Source organism: Coloeus monedula (genome assembly GCF_965178545.1).
Source record: "Coloeus monedula genome assembly, chromosome: 15".
In the NCBI taxonomy this organism is placed as follows: domain Eukaryota; kingdom Metazoa; phylum Chordata; class Aves; order Passeriformes; family Corvidae; genus Coloeus; species Coloeus monedula.
Window position 1 is genome coordinate 15,315,309 of NC_138795.1, and position 27,356 is coordinate 15,342,664.

The 27,356-nt window shown below is 41.2% G+C and overlaps 1 protein-coding gene across 1 annotated transcript in view; it reads right to left on the reverse strand.

Annotated features, from left to right (window-relative positions):
* Positions 1–25,100, reverse strand: part of SLIT3 (slit guidance ligand 3) — a gene marked incomplete at both ends in the record, with an annotated part of 466,119 nt that extends 441,019 nt beyond the window's left edge. Inside the window, 3 exons of the mRNA XM_082291121.1 lie at positions 1,982–2,053; positions 4,608–4,679; positions 24,916–25,100. Coding sequence (XP_082147247.1) covers positions 1,982–2,053; positions 4,608–4,679; positions 24,916–25,100 — 329 coding nt within the window. The remainder of the gene's footprint in view (positions 1–1,981; positions 2,054–4,607; positions 4,680–24,915) is intronic.
* Between the last annotated feature and the right edge of the window lie 2,256 nt (positions 25,101–27,356).

Genomic DNA, 27,356 nt, shown 5'->3' on the forward strand with positions numbered 1-27,356 from the left:
TTTTAAATGCAACCCACATACTTTCTTCATTAACATTTTGCAGTGTTTGACAATACTTAATAAAATAGTTTTAATATTACCTAAAATGCTGCAATTTAGCCTTTATAAGTTAGGCCAAACTTTCCACAGTCCATTCTCCAAAGCCTACTCACTCATGGCAAAAAAAGCCAGATTTATAGTTTTGTCCTAAAAATGATTTAAGCTAAAATACCAAAAAGTTGCAAGTTTCCAGGCCTCCCTTTCATACTACATTAATTTAGGAAATATTTTAATGACAGGCAATCCTAAAAGAGAAGCAGAGATGCAGTATGGTTAACAGGCCAAGTTAAGAGTTCATACAGGGAAAAAAAAAAGTTGGGACTTTCAAACACCACAGACTTAAAGAGACACCATTAAAGGTATCATATTTCCTGACTTCTGCTTTCACAACATATATTGTTTTCATTTGCTGGCAGAGCAGGCTCTGCAGAAACAGAACACACAGATGACACTTGAGTTTTGTTTCTGGCTACCAATAGCCAGCCCTTCTCCTGGAATTTTTTCAAAACTCTTTCAAAATTTAAGTACCTGAATCTTTATCTAAATATAGACAGGAGAAAGATTTATTTATATATTTATACACATATATAAAATGAGCTTAAACTAGGACTGTGTAGGTAGGATACTGACTCTTCAAGATGAGCTATAATGTGAAAAAACAGTATTCTACAATGTCGGGTTATGTTTAATTTTACAAAAGTAAGCTGGGGGTTTTTTTTCTGAAATAAATCAGCTATGGCAAAACTCTGTGCCTGAAAGTACTTTCTAATTGAATATAGGTGAAAATCTGTCAGAATTTAAAACTCATCTCCCTTATTGCCATAGATGGAGCTTTCTGATTCATGACAAAAGTACTGAGTAAATTAATTTTAAATGTTCAGTGCACTTGTTAAACAACTCAAATGCAAATCTAACCCTGAGATCATCTGAAACAGCTTTAGTACAGTATTAGCTCAATACTCCAGACTTCTCTTGAACAATTGCAAGTGGGCACTTAACTCTTGAAAGCTGCTTTAGAAAATATCAATGGGAAAATAACAAGTCCTACAAGAAATGCCTTGCAGATAACAGTTACCAATCAAGCATAAAAAGCCTGCATTCCGAACCAGCTTGTGATATTATTCTAGTCACCTATCTCCAACAAAGTATAATTCCCCAAGTTATTTCAGTTTTACAGAGATTTGGTTCTGCTCCCACCATAAGCAGACAGAATTAACGATAATGCCAAGGAGCACACCCAGCTAAGGGCAGCAATTGGATGTAGAATTAGTTTAGTCCTTTTTGATATTTAAGTTTATACTCCTGCTGGGCCAGAAGGTTTCTATAAACCAATTCCAGATCAAGAGACATCTTATATTCACCTTCTCCAAAAAAAAAAAAAAAAAAGAAATTAACTTCATTGCTATCAAAAGCAGAGGAAATCTACAATCTGTCCTCCACTAAGTCTTCCATGATACCCTGGAATCCACTGCTACCACTGGCATTGTGCTACTTCAGAGGAAATGAAGCTAATCAGAAAACTAAGTATCAAGGCAGTTTTAGAAATACTGTGATTCTCAAACGAGACAATTGCAATTTGCATCTGCATAGACACATATAAGTGCAAAAATATACAATAATATGAAATTATTATAAAAATCTTTTCATCCACTAATCAATTTTAAGACTTTCCCAGATAATGTCCTTTTGATAATGTTATTGTGACTCTGGTTTCACTGCCAGTTCTATTTTCTTGGCAGCCACTCTACATTTTATTTCAAGTATTAGCTATCATGTAATATAAATTCAGAGGCGTTTAAGAGCATACTTTAATTTAGGCAGGTACTCACCTCTCTCTCTCTTAAAGAAAGTTAATTTTATTACCATTATATATTATGGATGACCATTAACAGAGAGGTGGAAAGTCTGTAGCTTTTCCATAGGTATAAATAGAGATACTTACAGCCGTTCAAGTTGTTTCAGATCCTGAAAAGCTCCACGTTCTATCACACTGATCTGATTTTCTTCCAAGTGTCTGCAATTCCAGAAATACCAGTTAATTTTAACACAAAATAAAAGCATCCCCACACTTCTCTTCAAACATTATCAAAATGCTTTTCACCTAAGCATCAATACCAGTTTTAATCGGAGATTATTAAAAAATTAGGGCAGAGGAGCACTCTTTCTCGTGGTCACCAACAGGAAATTGACTCCAAATTTGCCTCCTGACCTCCACATTTGGTAAATACTTTTGTTTCTAAATTTCTGTAACCACAACATTTTTGCTTAGAAAGGTGTTGGTCTGAAGGCTGTTGTTACATCCCTGGTACATTCCTAATCTTTCCAGGATATTTATGTCACATAATTGAGATAAGTGACTTCTACAGCCCACAGCAGGAACCCACTCAATGGCAACGCATTTTTTTTGTCCACACTCTGTTCTGCAGAGATTTCAGGCTTGCTCTGGAGCAAATCCTCTAAGTATTCCAAAGGGGTTCCATCTCCCCAAGAACAGCAGCTGTGTCCCACTGTACAACAGGGTGCAAAAACACACGGGACAGGTCCCAGCTTTCCCCTGAGTGTGATCCTGCTTTTCTCCCCCGCCAACACCAGGATAAGTTACAAGCACAGGAGACTGACTTCTCTCTGATTTACAGTGTGCAGGGCATGACTGCCATTCACACAGCAGAAATGCCCTTGATAGGTGAAATGGAAGCCAAGGAACCAATATTCCAACAGTCCCATTTGAGGTGTCCTTTTCCCTCCCTCAGCACTGCCTTCCAGCACACACCCACTCCTGTAGGAGCACTCAGGTGCAGGGACCAAACACCTCCGAATATTCTATGTGGCTTGAGCTAAAACACAGACAGGAAGAGCTCAGCAGACAGTGAGTCTGGGCTCAGGATGACCAGGGAAAAGCACTGTTCTTGCCTGTTCAACAGCCACTCCTCTGAGGATGCTCAGAGCTGCTCGACTAGATAGGAGCTGAGGGCACAGACAGCAAGAGAGTATTGCACAGAGAAGACCAAGAAGACGAAAATATAAAACTACAAAACTCAAGCACATGAACTAGAGAGTCATGTGGCTTAAAGGACAGGGATGAAATACTGCAGGAGGAAAAGGAAAAAGGAGAGAGCTAGAAGGGATAAAAGGAAAAGGCGCACCAAGGAGTATTTTGCACGTGTGGTGTTTGCTTGAGACTGGAAGATTTTTTTCTGCTCTACAGGGCTGCAAGTTTCCAGGTCACCTGTTTCTAGCCCTCATTCTGATGTGTGCAGGACTAGGCTACCTTTCTAGGAACACTGGGACAGGCTGCAGATGATTTCTCTCTTCTCACCATAACCCCCAGCAAACAGGCAGGGAGGAAAAAAGGAAAAATAGGAGTTTAGTAACAGAATTATGAAAAGACCATAAAAGAAACCAAAGAAAAGTTAAGAAAAATCTGAAGGATGCTTTATTCCAATGCCTTCTGTGTCAGACACCACATTACTCAAAGTCTGAGCAAATGAGTTACATGAACCTGGAATGAACATGGGACAAAAGCTCCAGGTAAAGATGGCAGTTGGACATTTCGGTTATTCCTAAAGGCATAAAAGACTGCAGCAGCATTAGGCAATGTCTGACACTATAAAAACCCAACCACTCTAAAAACCCTACTGACATTAATATAGTAGAGAACATTTATTTTAATAGACTCTCAAAATGGTATTGACAGTTGGGATGGGAGCCAAGGAAATCTAAACAACTCCTCTGCTAGAGATGAAAGAAACACCACAGGAACAAAAAGTCTTCCCATAGATTTGAGGTGTTTCCTTAGTATATGACAACTTGTTCCCAAGTGTTATGGCAGCAGGAGAAAAGACTCACCTTTTCCTTAGCAGGACTTAAATAATCACTGGGATTATCACTAAACAACTGTAACAGTCCAACAGTTGCAGCTTTAAGGGCTTGTTTTAGAAGATAATCAGAGGAAAACTTTTCATCACTAACTTAGTGGCGCTGCTTGACGTCCATGTAGAGAAAATAGGAAACCAGGAATGACAAAGTCTGCAGACTGATGTTCAAGGCCTATCTAGAGGTGTGCTTAAGCTCTTGACATACTCTGAGATCATGAGACAGCACCACCTGAAATCTTTGTATTTATGACTGTATACTAGATCAAAAAACCTCACCAGTTTCCTTGTGTACAACTTCTACAGCTATTCTTAGTCAACTTCAACTTAATACTATGCTATTAATGGGACTGCACCTTAAAGTGGCCAAAATCTGAAAGTCCTGTTTGCTAGTGTTTCAATATAATTGATTTATGCATAAGTGATTGTAAAGTAGACCAAAATCTTTACCACAGGATTTGTTCAAAGCCAGTAAGAAACAACTAAACAGCTCTGAAACTACAGTCACTTAAGTGTAGAACTAAAATTTACTGTTTCACATGACAAACTGTTCCAGTTGCCTGGTTTAAAAGAATACCAACAATTGAATAATGTGCCAAGATTACTAAAATTTGATCTCTGGAATTATAGACATTCTAAGTAGTAGCACCCTAAAATAGTCTCGTAAAAAACAGACAAGTTGTGTGTTATACTCACAAGACACGAAGATTCTTCAGCCCCGTGAAGTCTGTCTTTGTGATTCTTGTGATGTTATTTTTTTCTAGATCCCTGCAAAGGAAAAAGAAAGCAGTATTCAGACACTACAACTGACACCCAAAATTCCATTAGCAGAAAGTATCTGCATCACTGGAGCATCCCCCAGCTGCTCAAACTGTACAAACAAACATTTCCATTAAAATCTCAAAAAGCAAGTCATTGATCCTGATGCATTTTGCCTCCTCCTCCTCTATGCTGCTCTCACAGATGAAGTTTCTCCCATTTTTAGTTCTGGTATCAGTGCTCACTATATTCTTCTTCCTCCCTCAGACTACAATGCTCTAAGAGGCTGTGTATATCCAAGACAAACTCAGTACAAAACAGCTGAAACAAGAGTACAGGGCCCCAAAATTGTTATTCTAAACCCAGGTGAGTCCAACCTGCTGCAGAAACTTTGGCCACACAGAGCCTGAAAAGAGCTCAGCTTAGTTCAGTGACTCCTCAGCATGGTCCTACCCAGATGACTGGAACATTTACTGGTGCTATAGGACCTGGCTTGCCATTTTCTCCCCTCTAGACCTGCCTTTGCCAAGAACCCCTAAAGTTCTGCCAGTTGAGCACATCCTGGTTTTTGGCCTTAGACAGTCCATGGTTTTTAGTCCTGTCCACACAGTTCTCCCTGCCTTAGGGACAAGACAAACAGCTAGTCTTCCTTTCTAGTCTTCATGCCATCAAAAATACGACATGTAGACACAATGTATAAATATTTTTGGCAACTTTTTCAAACATTTGACATCAATCTTTCAATGAGTCTAAGATATAAGCAAGACTTTAACTGGATTGAAGCAGTGTGTGATGCACTAGAGCACAGAAATAAGTGCTTAAGAATATTGGAATCTACTTCTAATGATTATTGACAGACATCAAAATAATGCTAATAAAATCCTTAAGTCATAAAATGGATTATAAACAGATTTTACAAATTGTAAGAGTTAGTTCATGCATCTTAGCATGAGACATTTATACAATACAAGAAAGATTCTCCTGTCAGGAAAGCACAGATGGAAAGTAAGGATAAAGATAAGGAAATGAGGGGGGAAAAGAGTCCCTGTGTTTCAGCTATATGAACAAGACAGCCAGCACCCCTACTTGACTTATGTCAGCTGTATTTTAAAAGGTTCACTGAAGAAAAGAACCACAAAGCCTGTAGAGGGCACTTTCATTGCCTGTACCAGCCATTCTCTTCCATTTGTCTTTATCCTGTCGATTGACTCATGCTTTTCCCCAAGAATACCTTTGAAACACTGCCTACATTTTTCAGATTTTCCAGCTTAATTTCCTCCTGTGTTCTCAGTTCAGTTCTTCTACCCTGGTGCATCATTAACTACTCACTGGTGTGCCAGTGAGCTGATTGCAAGAAGCATTGGAAAGAATTACGTCTGGAGTAAGCAACACGTAAATAGCTTGTGTTTGACTTGCACGTTGTTCCCCATCTGCTTTTCATGGCATTCCATCACAAGTTTTCCCTTTATCTCAGAGAAGTTCTAGCAAAACACAGCATTAAGCTGGTTGGAATCCCCCAAGGCAGAGAGGAGCCAGCCAAGGGACATGGAGCAACACGGTGTCCATGGCCCCAGTTTTTGTGTATTTTGGTAAGACTTGATCCCAGCACAGCTTTGCTTGGCTTGAACAAGTGCATGCAGAACCACCATTCCTGCCATCCACACAGCAACCTCTCCACTGCACCCCCCACACCCTGTCTGAGACACCAGTCCCACTCATCAGCACAATTCTTCTCTGCTTTCAGTCCCAAGAGCACTCAACATTCTTCCCCTGGGGAAATCTGCAGCTCTCTGTCCTGAAAGACTTTAACATTCCTTGATCAACACATATCTTGAGATTGCTTTTTCCTCTACTCCTGCAGATTGGCACAGCCTATCCTGTATACACAATATCAATCATTCAATTAATCACTTACAAAGTTTAGTGTCTAAGGGAAAGGTTTCCATTTCTGTTATTCGAATTACTTGCACAATGCCCTAACCTTAAGGAAAACATTCCTCATGAAGTTCACTTTCCTCAAACCGTAACTGCAGTCTCTGTCTCTTCTAAAAAACAGTGTTTACCTTCTGAACATTTGCCTTTTCCAGCATGCTCTGCCTCAAGTCTTATCTGCCATTTGAAGAAAAACAGACTAAAACTGTGATGAACTACATAAAATTTCCTCCTCCTGTTCACAGTAGGTCTAACAGTGCTGCAAAGCAACAGATTGCCACAGGTTACCCCATTAGTCAATTAAACTTTGTGACTGTGAAGTTACTGAACTAATGCAGACATTAGTGGTTTACAGCTGGTATTTGTGGGCAACATAATATTTTATGTTTCCTTTATAAAGTTTGGCAGCTGATTATGGGCTCACTAGTGGGTTTAAACTACAAAGAGCTAAACCTTAACATGTAATCTTGGTTGGCTTTCAAACACATCAGCATTCAAAAGGACTCTTGGAACCAAACAGATTTCTTGGAAAAGAAATCATCTGGGTCTAAGACATGAGGAAAATGATACCATAAAGGCAAATTTAATTTATATTTCACTTCAACACGTATCTATATCCAGATGAAATTAATTCTACATAATATTCTTATTGTGCAGAATTCCTGCATTTTGGGTAGTATGTGGGGCCAAGCAGATCTTGAATCCTACTCAGCACATCTATATCACCCACAGGACCAACTACTACTCTTGGTCATTTCACATTCAAATAGGACTGTCTCAGCAATTAAAAACATCTAAGAAAACTCTGTTAAGGAATACAGGTCTCTTCTGGAGTGTCAGCAGCAAAGTCGATTAACACTCCATTAAAAAGAAATCAGAAATGATATCTATACCAGCTTTGGTAAAGCTCTTGGCATTAGGTCTCTCTTGACAATTTATTAATTTTTTGAGGATAATTTGTAGGATAAAGCACGCCAAGGACAATGCAGCTACAGTGGTAGCTTTAAGAAAACAGACATGGAAGGAATGACTTCAGGGAGAATAGAAGCACGAATTGGACTAGACTGGTACAAGACATCATGAAAGTGAGTTCAGATGAGCTATTAAGGGAGCTTTACTCAGAAACATGTCCTGCTATGTTCTAATAACAATTTAATTCAACACATATTTTGTAGATGCTGAAGACTGAGTCACACAATGTACACACTTATTACAAACAGGGATGCTTGGAGCAACTGGAGCAAATCCTGCTTCATTGCAATAATTCCTCTGAATTGCTTCATCTTTCATTCTTCTCTAAAGACAATCAAGTGAATTTAAGACAGACTTTTCAATGTTTGAAAGCACCACCATTCCCAGGAGCATGCCAGGAGTGCACAGATTTCCTCTGCTACATTACTTAAACGTCGGTTGATAATTATTCTGTTCAGCCACTCCGCTCTTCCAAAACATCCGGACACTGTTCTCAGCCCCCACCCTCTTCCTTGGACTGGATAAAGTTTATGACTTTACAAGTAAATTCACTTGTCTCTTCACACTTTGTGCTTCAGCCTTCCGGCCTCTCAAGCCTTGGCAAACACAGCCCCTCATCCTGGACAGCTCTGAGCCTCTCCTCTCCAATGCACAAGATCAGGATTGGGTCTGACACCACATCACCCCCACAAGGAGCAGTGCAGCTCCTAGAGAAGAGCCAATAACAACAGCAGTCAGATGCTGAAGTCTTGCACAATCTTCAGCTCAATAATTCAGACGTTACATATAAATAAAAAACCTTACACACAATTAAAATCCCTTTTATATCAAGGATGCAAAAATTCAAAGCAACACTACTAGACTGTAGCAAGTTCCTATTACAGTCAAATGTTACTTTGCTACCATCTGAACTCTCTCTGTATAATAACATCCAAGACAATCTGGATAATCAAGTCTGGGCCCTCCTCATAGTTGCGAATCCTAAACATACCCAGGTCAAACCCTAATTTAATTCCTCAACATTTCCAAGACCGTAGCTTTGGAGTCTTTTAATCAGCTGCTCATTTTAGAGCTCTGGTTGCCCAGTTATGCTTTTCCAGGCACATAGAAGCCAAATTGAAAAGTCTTACTAAAGCACAAAGCAGTTTTCTTTCTACAGCTCTGTAATGCTTTGGTTTTGAAGCCTCTGATAAACAGGCACTGCACAAGTTCATGGGCACACAAAACACAGTGTGATGTTCTTACTGCCAATGCTGTACTCGCTTTAAGACAAGGTTCTATTTCATGCTTTAAAAAAAAAAAAAAAAAAAAAAAGACTAACAAATTTTTTTTCTGATCTGAAAAACTACCACACTTCAGGCCCCATTCTGTTACCTTTTGGTCAGAAAAGAAATTGCCTAAATTTAGTTCTCCTTCTAGAAGGAACACAATGCTGCATTTGGTTAAAACCGTTTATTATCAATAAGTACTCAAGAGCAACAAATTTTCCTCTGTTTCAGAGAACTCTCAGGTGCCCATCTGGCAAACACGGTGACATTCCTAACAACAAAACTGAAGATGATCCCTGATGCCCAGTAATTCCATGGCAGTAGCTGATTTTGCATTTCAATGACAAACAAGTCCTAGATGGGCAGTATTTTGGAAAATACTTATGAATTGTCTAATAAATATTATTTGTCTTTAACCAAAGACAACATTACACAAAATTAAAAATCATGGGAAGCAAAAATAACCTGCTATCTAAGGAGAAGGAGCACCAGACTTCACTGCAGTCCTCAGATATTTCTTCATGTATATTAATAAAGAATTCAGTAAGAGCAGTAGGGAAACTGTATTTAAGGAAAAATTAACTGCCATACACTTCAAAAAACAGCTCTTACCCAATTTAAGCAGCACTAGGATTCTTTCCTGTCCAGCTGCTTCCTAAGAAAGGTAAATATTCATTTCTAGTCATAGAACCTCAAACACAAAGTTTGGTTTCTGTTCCTGTTACGTTTTCAAAGTGGTTACCACACACCAGTTCAAAGCTACACACATTTGTGTCACAGTAAGGACAAACAAATCAGCCCAGAACCCAACACTCTGAAAGGAATCTTGATTCAACCAACACCCCACAATCAACAGGGAAGATGCATTTCTCTTCATCTCAGTTTTGCTATTTTCCAGGAAGGAATGCATAAGATTTGTATGTCACACAGAACAAAGCTTAGGAATTAATAAAACTCTCTCTTGTTCCCCCTAAAAACAGGTCAGGATCCAACACACCATCTAGAATTCCCATCAAAACAAAACTCACCTGGGACACAATTCATGGAGCTTCCAAATGTTCATGAAGAACAGAAGAAAAATAATTTTCCAAGAAATTTAGGAACACCTGTTTTGAAGTGATAGCACACATCCTTTGCTATGATTAATTTGTACTGCATTCCAAAGGATTTATTTTAAATGGTAAATCAACATTGAAAATGTGGAAGCTAAAATTCAAGTGATAATGAATGAATCCAGATTCCTGGATCTCAGGAGCTACTGATGTTTTTCATTAGCCCAATTCCTCCAAATAACTAAAGCAGCCCTCATTCCTGAAAAACAAAGCTTTTTCTGTGCCAATACACTGCTAAAGGACTTTGTCAGCCCAAACCAGCCCGAGTGACAGCTGAGTCACCCCTTGGAAGTTTTTCTGTGCTTTGTTTTCCCCATCCCCAGTCACCACCCCAGGTAACCACGATCACAAACATGCAGAACCTGAGCTGGAAGAAACCTGCATTTTCCACAGCAATGCATTTTTTCACCACTGACCTGGCTCTCTTGCACTCCAGAAACTTTAAAGCCACGAGGAAAACCTTCTTGATTTTTAGGACAGCTACCTGCAGGGCTGGAGGCAAAAAGCTGCTCATTAAAGCCTCCCCCTCTTTATGAGTGCTTTAGTTCTTAGTTTGGGAACGTGCAAAAACCAGGACCAGGAAAGGGACAAAAATCCACTCCCATGGTGTGGATGTACCCACACAGAAGATTCTGGCTGCCCTTTCCAGTCTTCACACACCCAGTATCTATTTTATTATTTTAACCATTTTCCAGGATTTCTGCTGTGCAGCTAATTAATGGGTATGAACTGCCACCAGCCTCTTAACCTTAAATGACCATAATTCCCAACAGAAAGCACTTGGCAATTCTCTCTTTTGCCTTCAATCCAAGAACTTCAAAGTTACTGTGATAAACTACTCGATTATAACACTATCCTGAAGCCCTCTGGCAGCACAATCTGCATATCTTCAGATTGAACATATTTTCATCTCAAGTTTTGCAATGCAGGAAATGAATTCCTGGGACTGGATTTTATGAAATACACAAATTCCACTAGTTTCCAAATCACATGGGCAAGTATGAACATCACTTCTAAAGAAAGACAAAAACTTCAAAATCATGTTCAGCTGAAGTAATTTCATTTTTTTTTTAATAGTACATTTCATCTCTATAAGACTCAAGTTATTTTTTTCTTCTAAACAGCTGACTTTGCAAAGGAGCATGAGAATTTATTTTTATTTCTTCCAAGCTCTAGAAAGACTGGCACTCTCTGAACATTTCTCATCATTTAGTTCAACAGAAGAAAAATATTCAAAGCCCTCCACCTAAGAGGAAATAAACCCACGCAACAATCACAGGTGGGGCACTGCATGAGCAGGAAGATGCTTTGCAGCCAAGGCTCCTGGAGTCCCACTGTGCCCCAAAACAGCAGCAGTGTCCCTTGAAGCAGCAAAGGCCACCTTGACCACACTGTGCCAGCACAGCCAAAGGGGTTTAAGAATTTGAAAGAATTCACTCCTGTCTTATCCTCTGGATTTTTGACAGTCCATCTGCAATGCTGGGTCAGTGCAGGCTCTCCAGGACAGGAAAGAGACTATCAGGAAGGTGCTTGATAACATTTGAAGAGAGGCTGAGACACCTAGGTTTGTTGAACTTAAATAAAAGGTTAAGGGGAGATCCTACTGCAAACTACAGCCAGCAGTTTGGAGGCTACAGAGCCCCTTGCCTGACCTGCAGTAACAACAAGCAACAGGTGGAAAAACATTAAGAGAAAAAAACAAGCCCTGCCACAAACCACCAATTCTTTCTAAATATTCTTCATAGTTTCAGCAACAAGCAATACTGGATCCAGCAGCATGGACATCTCATACAAGAGTAACAATCAACTCACAATTCAACATTTCATCATTTTTGCTGTAGTTGTTGGATACCACATGTGTGACACTGGATAGTTTCAGTCCTCAGGAAAATTTAAATAGTAATTGAACAGCCACACAATAGTTGGAGTGTGCAAATCCCATGCTGCAGTCTATCATATTTTTGTAACACATATACAGGACAGCTTTTAATTCAAAAAAGGTTAGATCCTTTGTTCTGATTACAGAAGGCTTTCAGGTCTGAGTCAGACTGTTTTCTTTCTGTCTGAACAATGAGAAGAACGGACCTTCAAGGTTAAGTGCCCTAATTTTGTGAATAAGCTGTCCATTCTTAAGCCCATTACAGCTGTGCTTGGTTAATAACACACATTAAGTGTCCAAATGATCTGGAACTGCTTGCAGGCAACATGATTCTGCCCTCATCCTCATAAAAATAAGAAAAAAATTATTTGGCAAACTACAAATGTTAAGAAACATACAAAAAAAAAAAAAACAACCCAAACCTTTAACTTTTTGCAACTTGTGCAGTGGCTGAATTCCCCACAGCAGGCTGAGGTGGAAATCATACCCAACGCCCACAGAAAGCAGCATAATGGATGGAGTAATTCAAGTATTCTGCTTCTTCCAAGGAAATACATGTTTGTCTCAGCCTGCAGGAATTCCAGTCTAATTATTATAGTGTACAGGTTTTATTATACACATAAAGGAATTGTTATGCTGACAGCATAACGCTTAACAGCACATTTTACACTCCTGTGTCCTTCACCTCTGTCCCCAGAGCTCTGCACTTGCTCTTGATGTGTTCCAGATCTCATTTGGCAGTGTCACCTGTGCCCTGGTGAAAGATAACACCCTGCAGGAAGAATAAAAGGGGTGGAGGTTGTCCTGGCACTTCCTCATGTGCCAGTGCACACCTGGGCTAAAGAGACACCTGGTGATGGAGCTCCAGAACAGGAGGGAGGGGCCAAACAGCACCCAGGGGTGCAGAAACACTGCCCAAACCTCAAGTGATGGTATGAGCTAAGTCAGAGCTCAGCTGGAGCTCAAGCTGGCAAGAGTCATCAAGAAGAGCTCCTAGCAGTGCATCAGCTGTAAAATAATAAACAAGATGTGATGGTTCAGTGACAGACAGAGGTGCTCAAAGCCTTCACCAACACAGTCTCCCATGTTCTTGTGTTCAAGGAGGAGAGGAACAGCCAGCAGTGGCAGAGGATCTAGTCAAACATCACTTGAGAACTCCTGACCCATCCAAGCCTGCAGGGAGACAGAACACATCTGTCGGTGCAGAGATCAGGCTGATAGAGCTCAGCCTCACCCTGACATCTCCAGCACAGGCAAACATCACCTTTGCCTTGAAAAGGTTTAAAAGCACAATATGGCAAAGGGCAGGCTGGTCAGCAGCAGCCCCAGTCTGGTACTGGGAAAGTCACTGCAAATATTACAGGAGCCAGTTTCTGGTTTTCAAGACCCAACTGGACATTTCCTGTCTGAATTCCATGTTCTGCTTTGAGCAGAGGCTGAACCAGGAGACATCCTGAAGTCCCTTCCAACCTTAATGACTCTGTCATTCTACATTTTCTGCAAAGGAAAGGGTAAAACAAGTATTTGTTGTCTTTTGTTTCAGAGGAAGTACAGGGAATAGTAGAAAACTTTAAATAAGAAGCATTAAAAAAAATAGAGAATACTTTAAAATACAGTTGCTACAGAAACATGGTTTAATATGAAGAAGGCAGGATGTGTACATTATAAAGAGGAAGCAGTACAGTTCTGTGTCAGATAAACTCAAGCATCATTTTAATTAATATTAAAAAAATAAAATCCAAGGTCAAAAACTGCCCATACAAGAAGTCACTTTTTTTACTTATTTCTTTTCAATTCTTGATCTTATTAGTCATTCCTACTTAACAACTGCAGCTCTTCTTTCATGTCCAGCATGACCAGCTGGTTACGTGGATTTCAGGTGGTCAGATCAGCCCAGTGCTATTCCAAAGCTCAGAGAGTCACCAAAGGCAGAACTCAGACCATGTCAAGCCTTCTTTGGGCCATATTTTCACTCGACTAGCAAATGGACAAAATCATCAGGATCTGAACAGAGATGTGCCTGTACTTCAATGTTTGTCACTTTGGGACTCATCTGGGAAAAAAATTATTGCTGCAAACTTCAGCAGAACCCACATTGCTTTAATTCTGTATTTCACTTAACAGCGTGGTATGTGACTGAATAGATCACAGTGAAGAAACTGCAGAGTTTGGGTGCTCTTCACTAATACACACAGCTTGATATTTCAGACTTGCAATATTTCACACCGGCTTCTGACTGCTGGATATTCTTGATAACTTTGAAAGACATTCTATGAACAAATAAATTACTTTAGTGAAGCCTGGCATGAAAATCGAGCCTTGATTTCATCACCCTGCTCACTTTCAGACATGCACAGACTAGAAACTCTTCCCAGATCTTTTCCTGGAAAGGTAAGAGAGATCTGTGTTTATGTTTGGGGTTTTTCTTTTTGTTGCTATTCAGGGTTTTGGTTTTTTAATGTAAAAAGCATCTAGTTTCACCAACTCTATTCATTCCTAGCACCACCACACTGAGTGTAACATGTCTATAGAGGCCACTGAGGAGCAGAGGAAGCCAAGAAGTTGCAATAAAATGCGTAGGACAGTTTTAATAAGTAAAATGAATTTTGAAGGACGGGCTGTGTTGACTTGAAGTTAGCAACCAGATGTCACAACCAATTTACAAGCAATTTTCTTCACTCTCAAGTAGATTCCCACCTTCCTTGTCCCCCATTCTCATCCCACTTTTGGTTTTGTACTTGCTGCAGTAAAGCTGAATTGATTTCACAATGTTTGCTGAATGAACACAAAACTCAAGTTTTCCTAAAGCCTTTGCACAGAAATCTGATGTTTCAAGGTACTGAAACTCCTCATGCTTATAAAACCACTTTGCACTAACCCTGCTGCATGCATGAGGGCCATGGAAGAACAACCTTGGCAATTATCTATTCTATAAAATGAAGTCAACATCAACTGGGAATAATCCATTTTCATCTTCTAAAAAACTTCATAAACAATTAGCTGAAGAACTTTCCAAGGGGGAAAAATGAACATGAAACCAAAACCAACACCAAACAAACCCCCAAAAAGTCCATAAAACACTTCTGATTGTTCCTTATCTTCTGCTGCCTTTTCATATGTTATCTATTAAAACTCAAAACTCCAAAGGATCATTGGGCTGTTTCCTACACTTTCCCATTCTTATCTGAGAAACTTATATCCAGATGTGTGTTTTCATCTCTCTGAAGAACCAGCCTTTCCCTTAGGGCTTTATTTCTCAGTATCTATTTCCACTTCTGGAAAACAAGTTCTCTTTGCTCAAGAATTTCCCTTCCATCATTTTTTTTCCCCCCACCCCTTTTTTCTGGTCTCCAGCTAAGCTCCCTGCTGCATTTATTCAGGCATTGCAGAAATGCACAGTTGCTTTCCTGTTCCATTCCCTAACAATGAGTTCTCTTTTTTGCTCCCCTGCTGTATTCTCAAAGCACCATCTCTAACCAGCTCTACCACTTCAAGAGGATGAGACTGCCACTGCCTCTTCTCACCACTCTACAACCATTTCACACAAGCTTGTGACCCAGAGGCTCCCACATTGCTCAGTGATGCTGTAACCACTGCTGCCCTCCCCAAAGATGTTTCATCCAAGTTTTGCCAAAATCAGCATTTCAAAAACGTTCCTAATATAATGCCTCCCCAGTCTAAACAAACCCATCACACAGACAAAAGACAAAATTGGAGAAAATCCATAAGTTCCCATTAAAGTCCAGGCAAAACATGCTTTAGGACAAACAGGAAGGCACAAGACATGTAAACTGCCTTCTGGATGCATCCTTTCCTTGCTGAAATTTCTCAGAGTCATATTTAAACAACACAACTGTTTTAATTAAACATTGCTGTCTCCATAGCTGTGGACAACCAGTACATGCATATGCAGGATTACTTTAATGGGCTGGATGTCCTGTGATCACATCTGTTATGTGAGCTTTATATGCTACACACTCTATCCTAAACCAGAGAGAATGGGAAAACTGCTGCTTGCTATTTCCTTATTGGAAGAGCAGAAAAATCATTAATGTAAAGTTAAACTACATTCTTACATAGGGAATGCAAATTTCTTTGTTCATTGACCTTGGATAAGACAGCACATCCCAAGGAACACGATACAAAATTCTAGGGAAGAGTCTTCCATTTTTGGACGGGCTTTTTGTAATCTTCAAAGGAAAACTGAAGTTTGGAATTGGAATATTTTCTACTTTGGGTCAAATTTTTTGTGGAAAAAACTATTCCAAGTCAAGTCAAACTTCTGTATTAGCCCAGTATCTTGTAATATGACACTGCATTTAATGCCAACACTGAAAACCCTTTTAGGCAGACAGACAACCAAGTACTACCTTCAACTTAAAAAGCTGCTAAAATATTTGAAGAAGTGCTCAATATTGGCCAGTGCATACCCAAAGAAAATGTCAGAGATGACAATTCAGTAGGACAGTTTTGCTAAACTGCCTTAAAATACTTGATTTTACTCTGACCTGAGAAAGTGAGGAAGGCTCACAACTCACAGTATCTTTGGAAACTTTCAGGGTTATTTATTAGGTCCCACAATAACCTACAGCAGTAATACCTCCCAGTCTACTAACACTTGTATTTTGTACCAGTTAATTATCACATTCCTTACCTGCCACAGGAGTAAAGGGAAAAGACCAATGGGAAAAAAAAGCCCCAGGATTCAGGAATAGTCCCCTAACTATTAGCATGCACAAGCATGCACCTTGCCTCTGCTATCAAAATGTTATTTTCTTAATAGTTAAATGCTTATCTTTTGACACATTTCATGAGAAAGTTGATTCCCACACACTCTTCCCCTTCACTCTGTGCCTCTCTCTCCCCTCAGTCAAATACCCAACCTTGACAGAATCCAGCTCTTGAAAAAAGTTTGGAGACAGACGTTAAAAGCTGCATTTGATAGTGCTGTGATTTTGGAGATCAGAACCTCAGCTTCACTAACATGAAATTTATTACCATTTCTGTTATCATGCCTAGAAGCACCCTTACAAGAGCTCAAGATTTCTTCATGCTGAGCACTGTGCAAACAAAGATTTCCCAAAGGATTTTCTGCAAAGAAAAAAGAGCAAAGGGATGAAGACGAGCAGATGAAACAGAACTGATGAGTACAGCAGGCACTGTCTTCAACTCCAACACAACCTAAGTTGCACTCTGTATTTTTAACTGAAATAATTAAAATTAGAGTAAATTTAAAGTTTTGTAAAACAAACTGGTTGTTTTGGTTTTTTTTTTTAACAAGGACTTACCCTCCCAAGAAACACCACCAAAATGGAAGAAAAAAAAATAATAAATCTATCAGAAATGGAGTCCATCACCATCCTCCCCACACTTTCTACAAGGCTGTTAAAAATGGGTTACTGATCTCCAAATCATTAACCTCCAGAGCAGTTCATCCCTCCCCTTCCAAGGAGCCCTGGCTGAAACAGAATCACCAGTCCTGTGTCTCTGTAGAATCAAACAATTGTCAAGGTGCAGAGAGAAAACATCCTGAAAAACTGCAGGCAGCTCCTGTGGGTGACTGCCTGGATGCAGAGACACAACACAATGTCACCACTGTGCCCCACACCACAGGACAGGGTCAAAGTCTCTCCAATTAAAGCCCTAAATACAACATTCCTGCCCCAAACCAGACTGACCACGGGTGCCCACAGCAGCCAGAGAGGTACCAGCAGGAATAATGTGTCCCAAAATCCTCAGTGTTGCCTGGACTCCAAACATTTAACAGGTGTTTGAGAGTCTTCGTCAGTAACCTGGTACTTGTTCCACCAGGCTGATCCCTCTCCACACAGCTGAAGTGGGAAGAAAGGCACAGCATCCTCCAGGCAGGAAGCACACAGGACTCTCTTGAGGATTCCCTTTCACAGAAGGTTAAGAATCATTTCAGCAACAGAAATTTTTGCAATTTTTTAGGGAAAACATAGGTAAAGATGAACTGGTGGGCAACACCAATTCTATAATCAACTCAGAAGCAAATCGCAGACAGATCAATAGAGTCAAGACAAGACCAGCTTTAAAACACTCAGTTTTCTGCCTCATTTTTTAGCCACGCCCATGTTTACTGAAAATGCTCCCTTTTACCAGTGACAACAAAGGAGATTGAACCAATGGCTACATTGTCATTTCTACCTGAAAGACAAAATTAACGCCTTAGAAAAAGAAGTAAATCACAAATAGAAAGGTAAAAATCTAATTAAGAGCTCCAGAAATCTATCAATCATAAGATTAAAAACATATATTGCAGCCATCAAACAGACGGTGTAAAAGTGAAATACAAAAATTTATTCTGACAGAGACAACTGGCAGACCAGATTCAGTTGCAAGGAAAAAAAAAAAGCTGAAAATAACTGGCAGAGGTAAGAATCAGCCTCTTAAATTCTCTTTTCTGTGGAGATGGCCTTCAACTCAATCTAAAATTTACTGAGTACAGAGCACAGACCTGTTCCCCTTATCTTTGATGTATTTAATACCATTAGACAAACTGTCAGTAGCTTACAAGGCCATTTGCTAATGGGGAAGAAGCAGTTCTTGCCATTGATGAGATCCGTTCAAGATCTTAAATGATGACATATCTGACTGAAAACAGATTTGGAAAAAAAGCATTACAGATCTCTGGAGAAAAGACTTGAAAAATACTGAAAACAGAGCAGCTTGGGCCATATTACAACCCAAATATGACTGGAGCCTCATCTTTTCTTATCATGAAAATTACTTAAACAAACAAAAAAGTATAATTCACATAGCTTTACACTAGCAAACAAAACCTGTTAGTGGACATAAGAGGGATGGGAGTCACAACAACAGTCCTAGATCAAAATCCATATCACGTTATGCTAAAGCACTTGAATCAATGAGAAATTCCAGAAGCTTCCTGTGACCTCAGCAGCAGAAAGGAGCCAAGGACAGGAGCTCATTTCCACCAGCCCATCCCTCAGATCTCACAAGAGATAATAAAATTGACCTCTATTATAATATTTTCTGAACACCATTGCTCCCCTCTACACCCCTGTAACAGGAATGTACACACAGACAACCACCTGAAGAAACCTTTGCCACACATCCCTTGTAGTCAGTCACGCCCCATGATGTTGCCAACATTATTTTTCTTGAAAAAACTTTGCCCTTTGAGGGTCACTTTGGCTTTGCTCCTCAAACTTCTCTTCCTTCCTCACCTGAAGTTAGGTAAACTTGCTGTCTCACCCCGAGGAGGACAAAACATCATTGTTTCATCTTGCAGGAGTGGAAAATAAGCAGGAAAAGAAAATCCCCCTCAGAGAGCTGTAGCACCCACCGCAAGATGTGGGAGTGGATTCCTACAGGTGCTCACAGTGACACTGGGAAATCAAGCATGAGGGGCGCCACACAAATTTTATCAATAGTTTTGGGAAAATTAAGCTTCAAGTCATTTGAGTTGTTAGTTCCTGGGAGGGAAGACATTCTGATTTAAGCCTTCTGAATAGGATCTCCAGTAAACAAGTTCCCTTCTTGACACGCAGTCACTGAAATTACTTGCTGAATACCCTTACTAGACTAAGGTCTATTATCATTATCCCCAAGCATCTTGTGAGATTTCTGTGAAAAAATCATTTTTCTCTGCTCTGTGGAAGTTGAGGAATAGCCTAAATACTCCTGGAAACAGAAAACAAGTATCAGATGTCAATGTCCATGCAGGACAAGTTACTTTTGTTTTAAACACAACTGGAAGTGCTTATACACTAGCAGTGACTTTCCAAAAGACTACAGTTCTCACTATAAAGGTCAAATTGCATTGTACAACTCAAGGAGTTTTATACAATTACTATACCAATAAAAGAGTATTAGGATTTGCTTATTTTTGGCCTGACATCCCTACAGGTAATCTATACCTGTATCCTTTGCTACATGCTCCCCCAAACCCATACAATGCACAAATTCCAGGGATATAAAAACAATACTCATCATCTGTATTCTAGGACTTCCTAAAAGGCAACAGCTGCTCTTTAGAGGAGCAATTTTCCTTTGGCCTAATTCTTTTGCATGAATCAATACTCAGCTGCAAAAGTAAGAATATGAATAAAAGTAAACAGTCTCAGAGAAGCTCATTAAAAAGTTCTGCAGGAAGTAGCCTGGTCTCTTTCATCTCAAAATCTAATCCAAATTTGTGCAAATAAATACAAGCAACATGACAATGGCCACTACTTGCTTCTGTAGCTACCAATTTACAACAGCCAATTTTACCCTCCTTCCTGCTCCCATCACTTCAAAACTATGTAACAAATTTAATAGTACCAGACTGACCCTACCCAAGTTCATGCCAATGCCCACTCAAGCATTACGAGTCAGAGTTACCTTAGTAAAGGGAAGTATCCCCATTCAATTAGGGAATTCAGTCAAGCTTTCCCAGGATCAGTCCCTCCAAGAGCAAGCTTTTCCAAGCCAAAGCCATGTACATCCACTTACTGACACATGACCTAGGGAAAAAAATATCTGCAAAATGCTCCATGCAAGGTTTTGGAGACTATTACTACAAACAAACGAGTGATAATCCCCAGTGGGAAGAACTCTAGAAAGACAGAATGTCAGTGGAAGAGTCGTGTAATTATATTTGCATGTGTTTAACATTGCCTTCTGCAGGAATATGGAAGCGTTCAAGACAGGAGCTTAGATTTAATGTGGAGACAGAATTGAGGAAGTTGAAGACTTATTACAAGCCAGTGCAACTTCAGCAGCTACACACACCTAGGCCAAAACCACCATAATAATATATTTGTGTAACAGAAACCCCAGACCACATGAAAACTCAGGAGTAAGCAGATGACTAAGCTTCTGAATTGCACCTAAATGCGGACACACTCAATTTAGCTGCTCAGACAAAGCACAGAACAGATTATTCTTGCAAGCTTTATCAATTTAGCAAGGTAAAGAATCCTTCAAATGAAGGCCAAAACAAAGCAATGACTAACAGAGGAGAGCTATCAATTAGAGAAGAACCTAAGCCACCAAACAAACTCATCAGGAACTCAAATATGGTTAAATTCTCCAAAGAAGCTTTTATACGTATATAATGTGCTGCTATCAGACAGGGAGATAACCTGGCATGAATGGGAGGAAAAGCCCAAAGGCTCAAGCTTCACCTTCAAACAGAAAGCAAACACTGACCCAGAAGACTTCTGAGCAGTTTCTCCGTACCACTTGTTCCTTTCAGAGCTGAGGAACACAACTGCCAGGCAGGTGACTTTGATCTGCTCACTGCATTTATGCATCATCTCAAACTAAATGTGACTATCAGCATGATTAAGTGTTATAAAGAGCCACATGTATAACATTTTACATATATAGAAAACATTTCCACTGAAGGAAATTTTATAAATACTCACATCCAAGAACTGAAGGATTAATAGAGTTTGAGGAAGCAATCCTAAGGAATGTTTCAGAAAGGTAAAATATCTGGGATTCTCATGGATGTATTTACATATCCTTAAATTTTCTTCCTTTATTAGGTCAAAATGTCTTATCAGTTGCACAGCTAAAATAAGAGAATCACTGTGCCCAGCACAGGAGTTATCTAACAAATTACTAAGGTTTTTTTAGAACACAAAAATTCTATCAACTTCTATTTTTGGTAAGGTGCTAAGTTGCTTCACAAGTATGAAATGGATCAATAAATACAACAGCCACAAGGTCAGCTCCACCATCCTGCTCAAGGGCCTCTGTGGAGCATCATATTTGGTAATTTGAGGAAAAGTCTTCGACCTATTTTCACGTCTCTCCTCCTGTGTGAGAGGATGGCTATTCTGAGGATTCCTTCTCCAGAATAAAGATAATTGGAAGTTACTCCTGGAAGTGACAAGGGATTTGCTTCACCACTTATTTTCTCCAGACTGAGTAATTCCACTGTGCAGAAGGACAGTTTTAACCTCTTTTTAGCCCTTCATGAGAGCTGAGCCAAAGCTTCCATCTCAACCACACAATTAGAAGACTATCATAGAATGTAATAACAAAGTAAGAACTGCAACACAAACCTAACACCACTTGCTATATTTGCAAAGCTACTATTAAAGATGAATTTGTGTAAAAAAAAAAAATAAATAAAAGTATGGGATTGTTTTATAACTCTGTTCCTGTGATCGCAGGTTAATCTGTGAATTTCCTTCAAAGTAGAAATCACAGGTATAAACCTACACCTTCAAAGTCTTCAGAAAAAGAAAAGCATGCATCTCATTTCTCATGAAGAATCAGTAATCAAAGCTAGTTCATTTAATAGAACTTCTCAATAAGAAATTCTTTTTCCCCTAAAGATATTTCCCATTGTTTCCTTAATGTTATATTTTCAGTTTTCCTGGGTTTCATATTAACACAAATTTGAATAATATTTAACTTGGCTCCACTAGCCCAAACAATCTGTAACATTTGTCCAAACATAACTCTAAAAGCTTGGTGGCAAAATATTTTAAGTGGTGCCATTAGATCTCTTACTAATTAAAGCAAAAAGTTTCCGACTTGAACAGGTATGCTGAATTTTTAGCTCAGGAGAATGCAGAGAGAAATGCCTTTCCAGAGCACAACAGCTTAAAAAGGCACTTCGTGTGTGGCCATCAAGAAACTTATTAAAATTATTTTCCCAACATATAAACATTTCTCCGAGACTAAAAATATTTTTGTCATTTCAGATATAATCAATTCGGTCTTATTTACAAGCTAAACATACAAGTAAGAAGATTACACATCAACCCACTGTTATGTCATAAATAGTTACAGGTTGCTGTGGACCACAGGGAAAAATGAGATACTCTGATATATCCTGTGGTGACTGATGTTTCACCTAGGAGCAGAATTTAGACGTGAGAATAGAGATTTTTCTCTCTAGTGCTTACATTAGAAAATCCAAGTTAGTGCAATGAGTAGAAATCTAGATTTGAAGGAACTGATACAAGCTTTAAAATACAATTGTAATGAAGATGCTGGTGAACACTGTAAGAAGAGTGAAAGGCTCACAATGGACTAGCAGAATGAAAACTGAAAACAGCATTTAAAGTATGGATTTAAGTGTTACTACATGACCTCCTGTATCCTATTTCCACAAGGTTTCAGCCACTGAATGATCCAACAATACACTATTTATATATGTAAAAACACCCAAACAAACCATCCAACACAGCTACATTTCACGTTTATCAGTGGTGGTATCTCTGAGGTTAAATCCTCAAACTGAACATTGTGAAATCACTACCATTGTTCTTTTTGCAGCCATTAATCTAAACTTAAATCTGTAAATAACACCAAAAAGAACAAGACCAACACAGTGATTATACTCTCCTTCATTCTTTTTAACACTCAACATGCCAAGACCAAGAGCCTTTTTCTTCTGGCTCAGCTTTCTGCAGAAGGCAAGGAAAGTTCACATCTCTGTGATGGTTCTCGCAAATGAAACCCAGTAACTACGTGAACTCAGCCCCCCCTAGAACTTCAGCTATAACAAATTACCATTTATGAAATGATTCTCAGGTGGCCAACTAACCTTGTGCTTATGAATCATTCTAAGCTGTAACTTAAAAGTTTAATTCTAGCCTTTACCTCTTTAAACCACTCAAACACCTCACCAGCGAAGCACACGAACCTCCCGTGTTATCGCACATACTCCGATTGGCTTGGAACGCTCCCCTGGTACTGGTTTGTTTTGGGGTTTGTCCTTTCAGGGTTGGGGGTTTTTTGGCTCTGAAATGCCAGGTTGCTACCCATCAATTTTAGAGTACTCAGTTTCAGGCACAGCAGTTAAGGTTTCTATGGCACTGACATCTGAAAGCTATTGCTCACGCAGCTGAGGTTAAAAGGAGGGCTGATATGGCCACAAAACATTAAAGGTGATAGAATAGTGTAGTAAGAAAGCAGCACATTGCTATCATTTAAGAGCTCTCAGCACTATAAAATGCATCTAGAAACAGCCAAGGATCCTATAAAATTTCATTCTGGGACAGAGCTTAGCCTTTAGGAGTGCTCTTTGCACAGAAACTTTGTTTGCTTAGTAACCTCATCCAGCTTTCTTCCTCGGAGGAAAAACTGCCTGAGAATTTGTAGTTTCCCCAAGTCTATGACCCAGAAGGAAATAAAACAGGAAGTCAAGCCATACAATCTACAGCATTTGCTTACAAGTTCAAAAACATTTTAAGTTATGGGCTAATCCACAGAAGGCACAACTGACTGCACTCTCCTGGGGTCAGCCCTGGAGCGCCGTGCGGAGCCCGGCTGAAGCTGTTTAACATTCCTCTCTGGACATGTCCCTATCTAGCACCGGGCACTCTCTGAGATGTGCCATCTGCTATGCATTAAGACACGTCAGAGACGCCGTCCCCTGCACCGGGCGAGTGCCAGAACTCTATCAGAAAACTCAAGTTTGCTTTCAGCTTTCTCCCTAGGAACTCGCCAAGCAAGTAAAAACAGTCAGCTAAAAAACTCCCGAGAACTTACAATACAGAGGATTTGCTATTCATTATCCTCCGTGCTCCCCACAGCGTTACATTGCTATCATAAACCCTGAAGCAGATTAAAAATTGAATAACCAGCTTCCCCGCAGCAGTTTAAAACAGAAGTTAGAGGCTGTTTAATGTGACTTCTCCATTTGAATTAGTTTATGGAAGCAGTCGGTTTTCCATGGTGATGAAATCACCATGCTGAGAAAGTAAGGAGACACTGCTACCAGCCGCCAGGTGAAAACATCCAGGTTTCTAATTGCATATTAAATTGGTGTTTGCACTGACAGTGATCACAGCCGGGAGCACTCCAGGTACAGCTCCGAACTCCATTTCAAGCAAGTCACTGCAAAACCCGATCAGGCGGCAGCTGAAACTTAACGTGAAACTCTGAAACCGATCGTTTGTACAAAGGCACAGCGGCAGGATCGCTGGAACTCCTGAAAAGCTCCTCCCCTTCCCTCCTGAAAACATTAATCCGTGTTGGATTGCTGAAACTCCTGTTACCGAGTGCTCTGCACTGGTAGGCAGGTGTTGGGAAACTCGTCCCAGGTGTTCCTACAAGTGCTCGAGAAGCCCTTAACGGCTTTTACTTACAGTCTCTCTGCATTCCTGGGAATATCCCTTGGTACAGTTTTGAGTCCCAGTCCATGACAATCCACGTTGGAAGCAATACACGTACACTTATGCGGGCATCCTCCAACAGGCATCCAACTCAAGGAGCTCCAAAAGCTCAGGATCATTCCAAGGCACAGGAACGCACTTCTTCCACCAGACAACATGGTTCTTGATCGCTTCAGTGGCTATAAAAGTGAGCGCGAGCAGCCGGCCCTTAAAGATGAAATGCCTCTAAGAAGAAAGGGAAAAGAAAACAAGAGGCTCTTAGTACAGCCCAAGGGAACCCACCACTGCCATCATCGCCGGAGCACCAGCAAAGCTTCAAAGGCGCCCGAGAAGGTCACGTTAGGTGGAAGAAGGTGGGGAATTGCCTTTCGAGCTCGGGTTTCTTTCTGTTATCTACGAACGGTACCAGAAGGCAGATAGTTTAACAGAGCTCGAGCCAGATGCGTCCTCAGATGAAAGAGAACCCGGGAGCGGAGGCAAACACACACAAAACATCCATCAGAAGCGGCGGCAACCTCCAAAACAGCCTCCTCCGCTCTGCACCGCCCCACCTGGGCCGGGCAGGTAACCCGCGGAGGGGACGGCCGGGGCTTCGCAGCGACCCCTCCGCCGCGGGCCCGCCCCCGCCGCGGGCTGTGCCGGGGCTGTGTCGGGGCTGTGCCGAGCCGTGCCGGGGCTGTGCCGAGCCGTGCCGGGCTGTGCCGGAGCAGCGCTGCCGCTGCCGAGCCGAGCGCGGAGCGGGGATGGAGCGGGGCGCGCCCCCCCCGCCGCGCCATTGGCCGCCGCGCCTGACGTCACCGCCCGCTCGGCCCGGGCCGCGCAGCGCCGCGAGTTCGGGACCCGCGGGCACCGGGAGAGGGACCGGGAGAGGGACAGGCACGGGGACCGGCACAGGGACAGCGCGGAGGGAGGCCGGCCCGGGGGCAGCGCGGAGGGCGCTCGGCAGCGCCTCGCAGCCCCTTTCTCCCCTCCCCGCCCGGCTCCGCGGGCGGGAGGACGCGGCTCCCGGAGCGGGGGCGAATTCGCCCCCGGCCCCGATTTGGGACGGAATGTGCGGGCTGGAGCACGGGAACGGGTGCGCAGCGGCCCCGCGCTGCCCCTCCGGCCGGGGGGGCTCCGCCGCCTTTTGTTCCCCGCGTTCGCTCTCTCCGAGTACCCCCTGGCGGCGGCTGCTCGGCCGGGGACACCGGGGCTGCTCGGCCGGGGACACCGGGGCTGCTCGGCCGGGGACACCGGGGCTGCCGCCGCTCCCCACCGCACACCGGCACCGGGACTCCGCTGGCCTTGGAGCGCTGAAGTTCAGCACCAAGTTGAAACTTAGAAAATGTTGATAATTAAGACAAAGCAGGGTCTCTGCGCATGGTAATTCCGTTCCGATTTGATGCTGTTTAAGGCTCAGATATTTTACCTAAAGAGGGCCAAAAAAGGGAGCACACCCTGAAAGTCCTAGAGCACTGGGAAAATGGCAAGTCCTGGCACAAGGCATTTTTTTAAGGTAAGTCTTGGCCCCTTAGCAAAAAGGGTCTCCCGGTAGCAACACCATACACACAGTGACCTCCTGACCCAAAATAAAGCTGGTGTATGCACATCATGAACATCTGCCTGTTTCAGTAGACTTTGTTTCTTATTCTGCAGACTTAAAAATAGTTCAAAAAACAGGTTTATGACTAACCTACTTGGGAACACAGATAATCTGTTCTTTATCTACATCACAAACTTGTGGTCCATGACTATGGATCCTAGGCTCTGATCCTGTGGGTAGGGAAGTTTGCAACAAGGATCATGGTCAGCATTACCACAAAAGCCTCACAATGCTCCAAAGATTTGACATGGCTAAGTTACAGCAGGACTCAGGTTCTCAGGTTGCACCCAAAATGTGTTCTCAGTTTTTTTTCTACAAACATTTAGTACTTTAAGTGAAGGGCTTGTAGGAAAAATACCACTGTAAGATGTTCACCACAAGCTATGGACGTGGCCTCCCAGTGTGCAGTAGCACATCCTAAATACCTGTTCATTTCTGGCAATGTTTTCTTCATATTTTGATTACTGACGTTTGGAATTACCTGAGGCATTCCTACCCTCCTGGATAGCTGCATTTGCCCAAACCAGTGAAGTGTCCTCCTTCACAGCCAGCAAAGAAGCTACTTGTTTAGTGCCTTCTCTAACAAGCAAAGACTTGACACTCAAGTGTTTCCCTGTGAAGCCAAATTTGTCAAAGAGCGAAAGCAAGACCACAAGTTAACCTTCAACTCTCCTGGTCTTTGTCTGAAAAAGCAGGAAAGTTGTTTTTCTCATATAATAGTGAATTATTCACATGACAAATTGTATGTGTTTATAGAAAACACCTTAATCAAGCCTTGAGATTGAACCTCTCACACGAGAACTCAAAGCTCAGCAAAGTAGTCTTTATATAG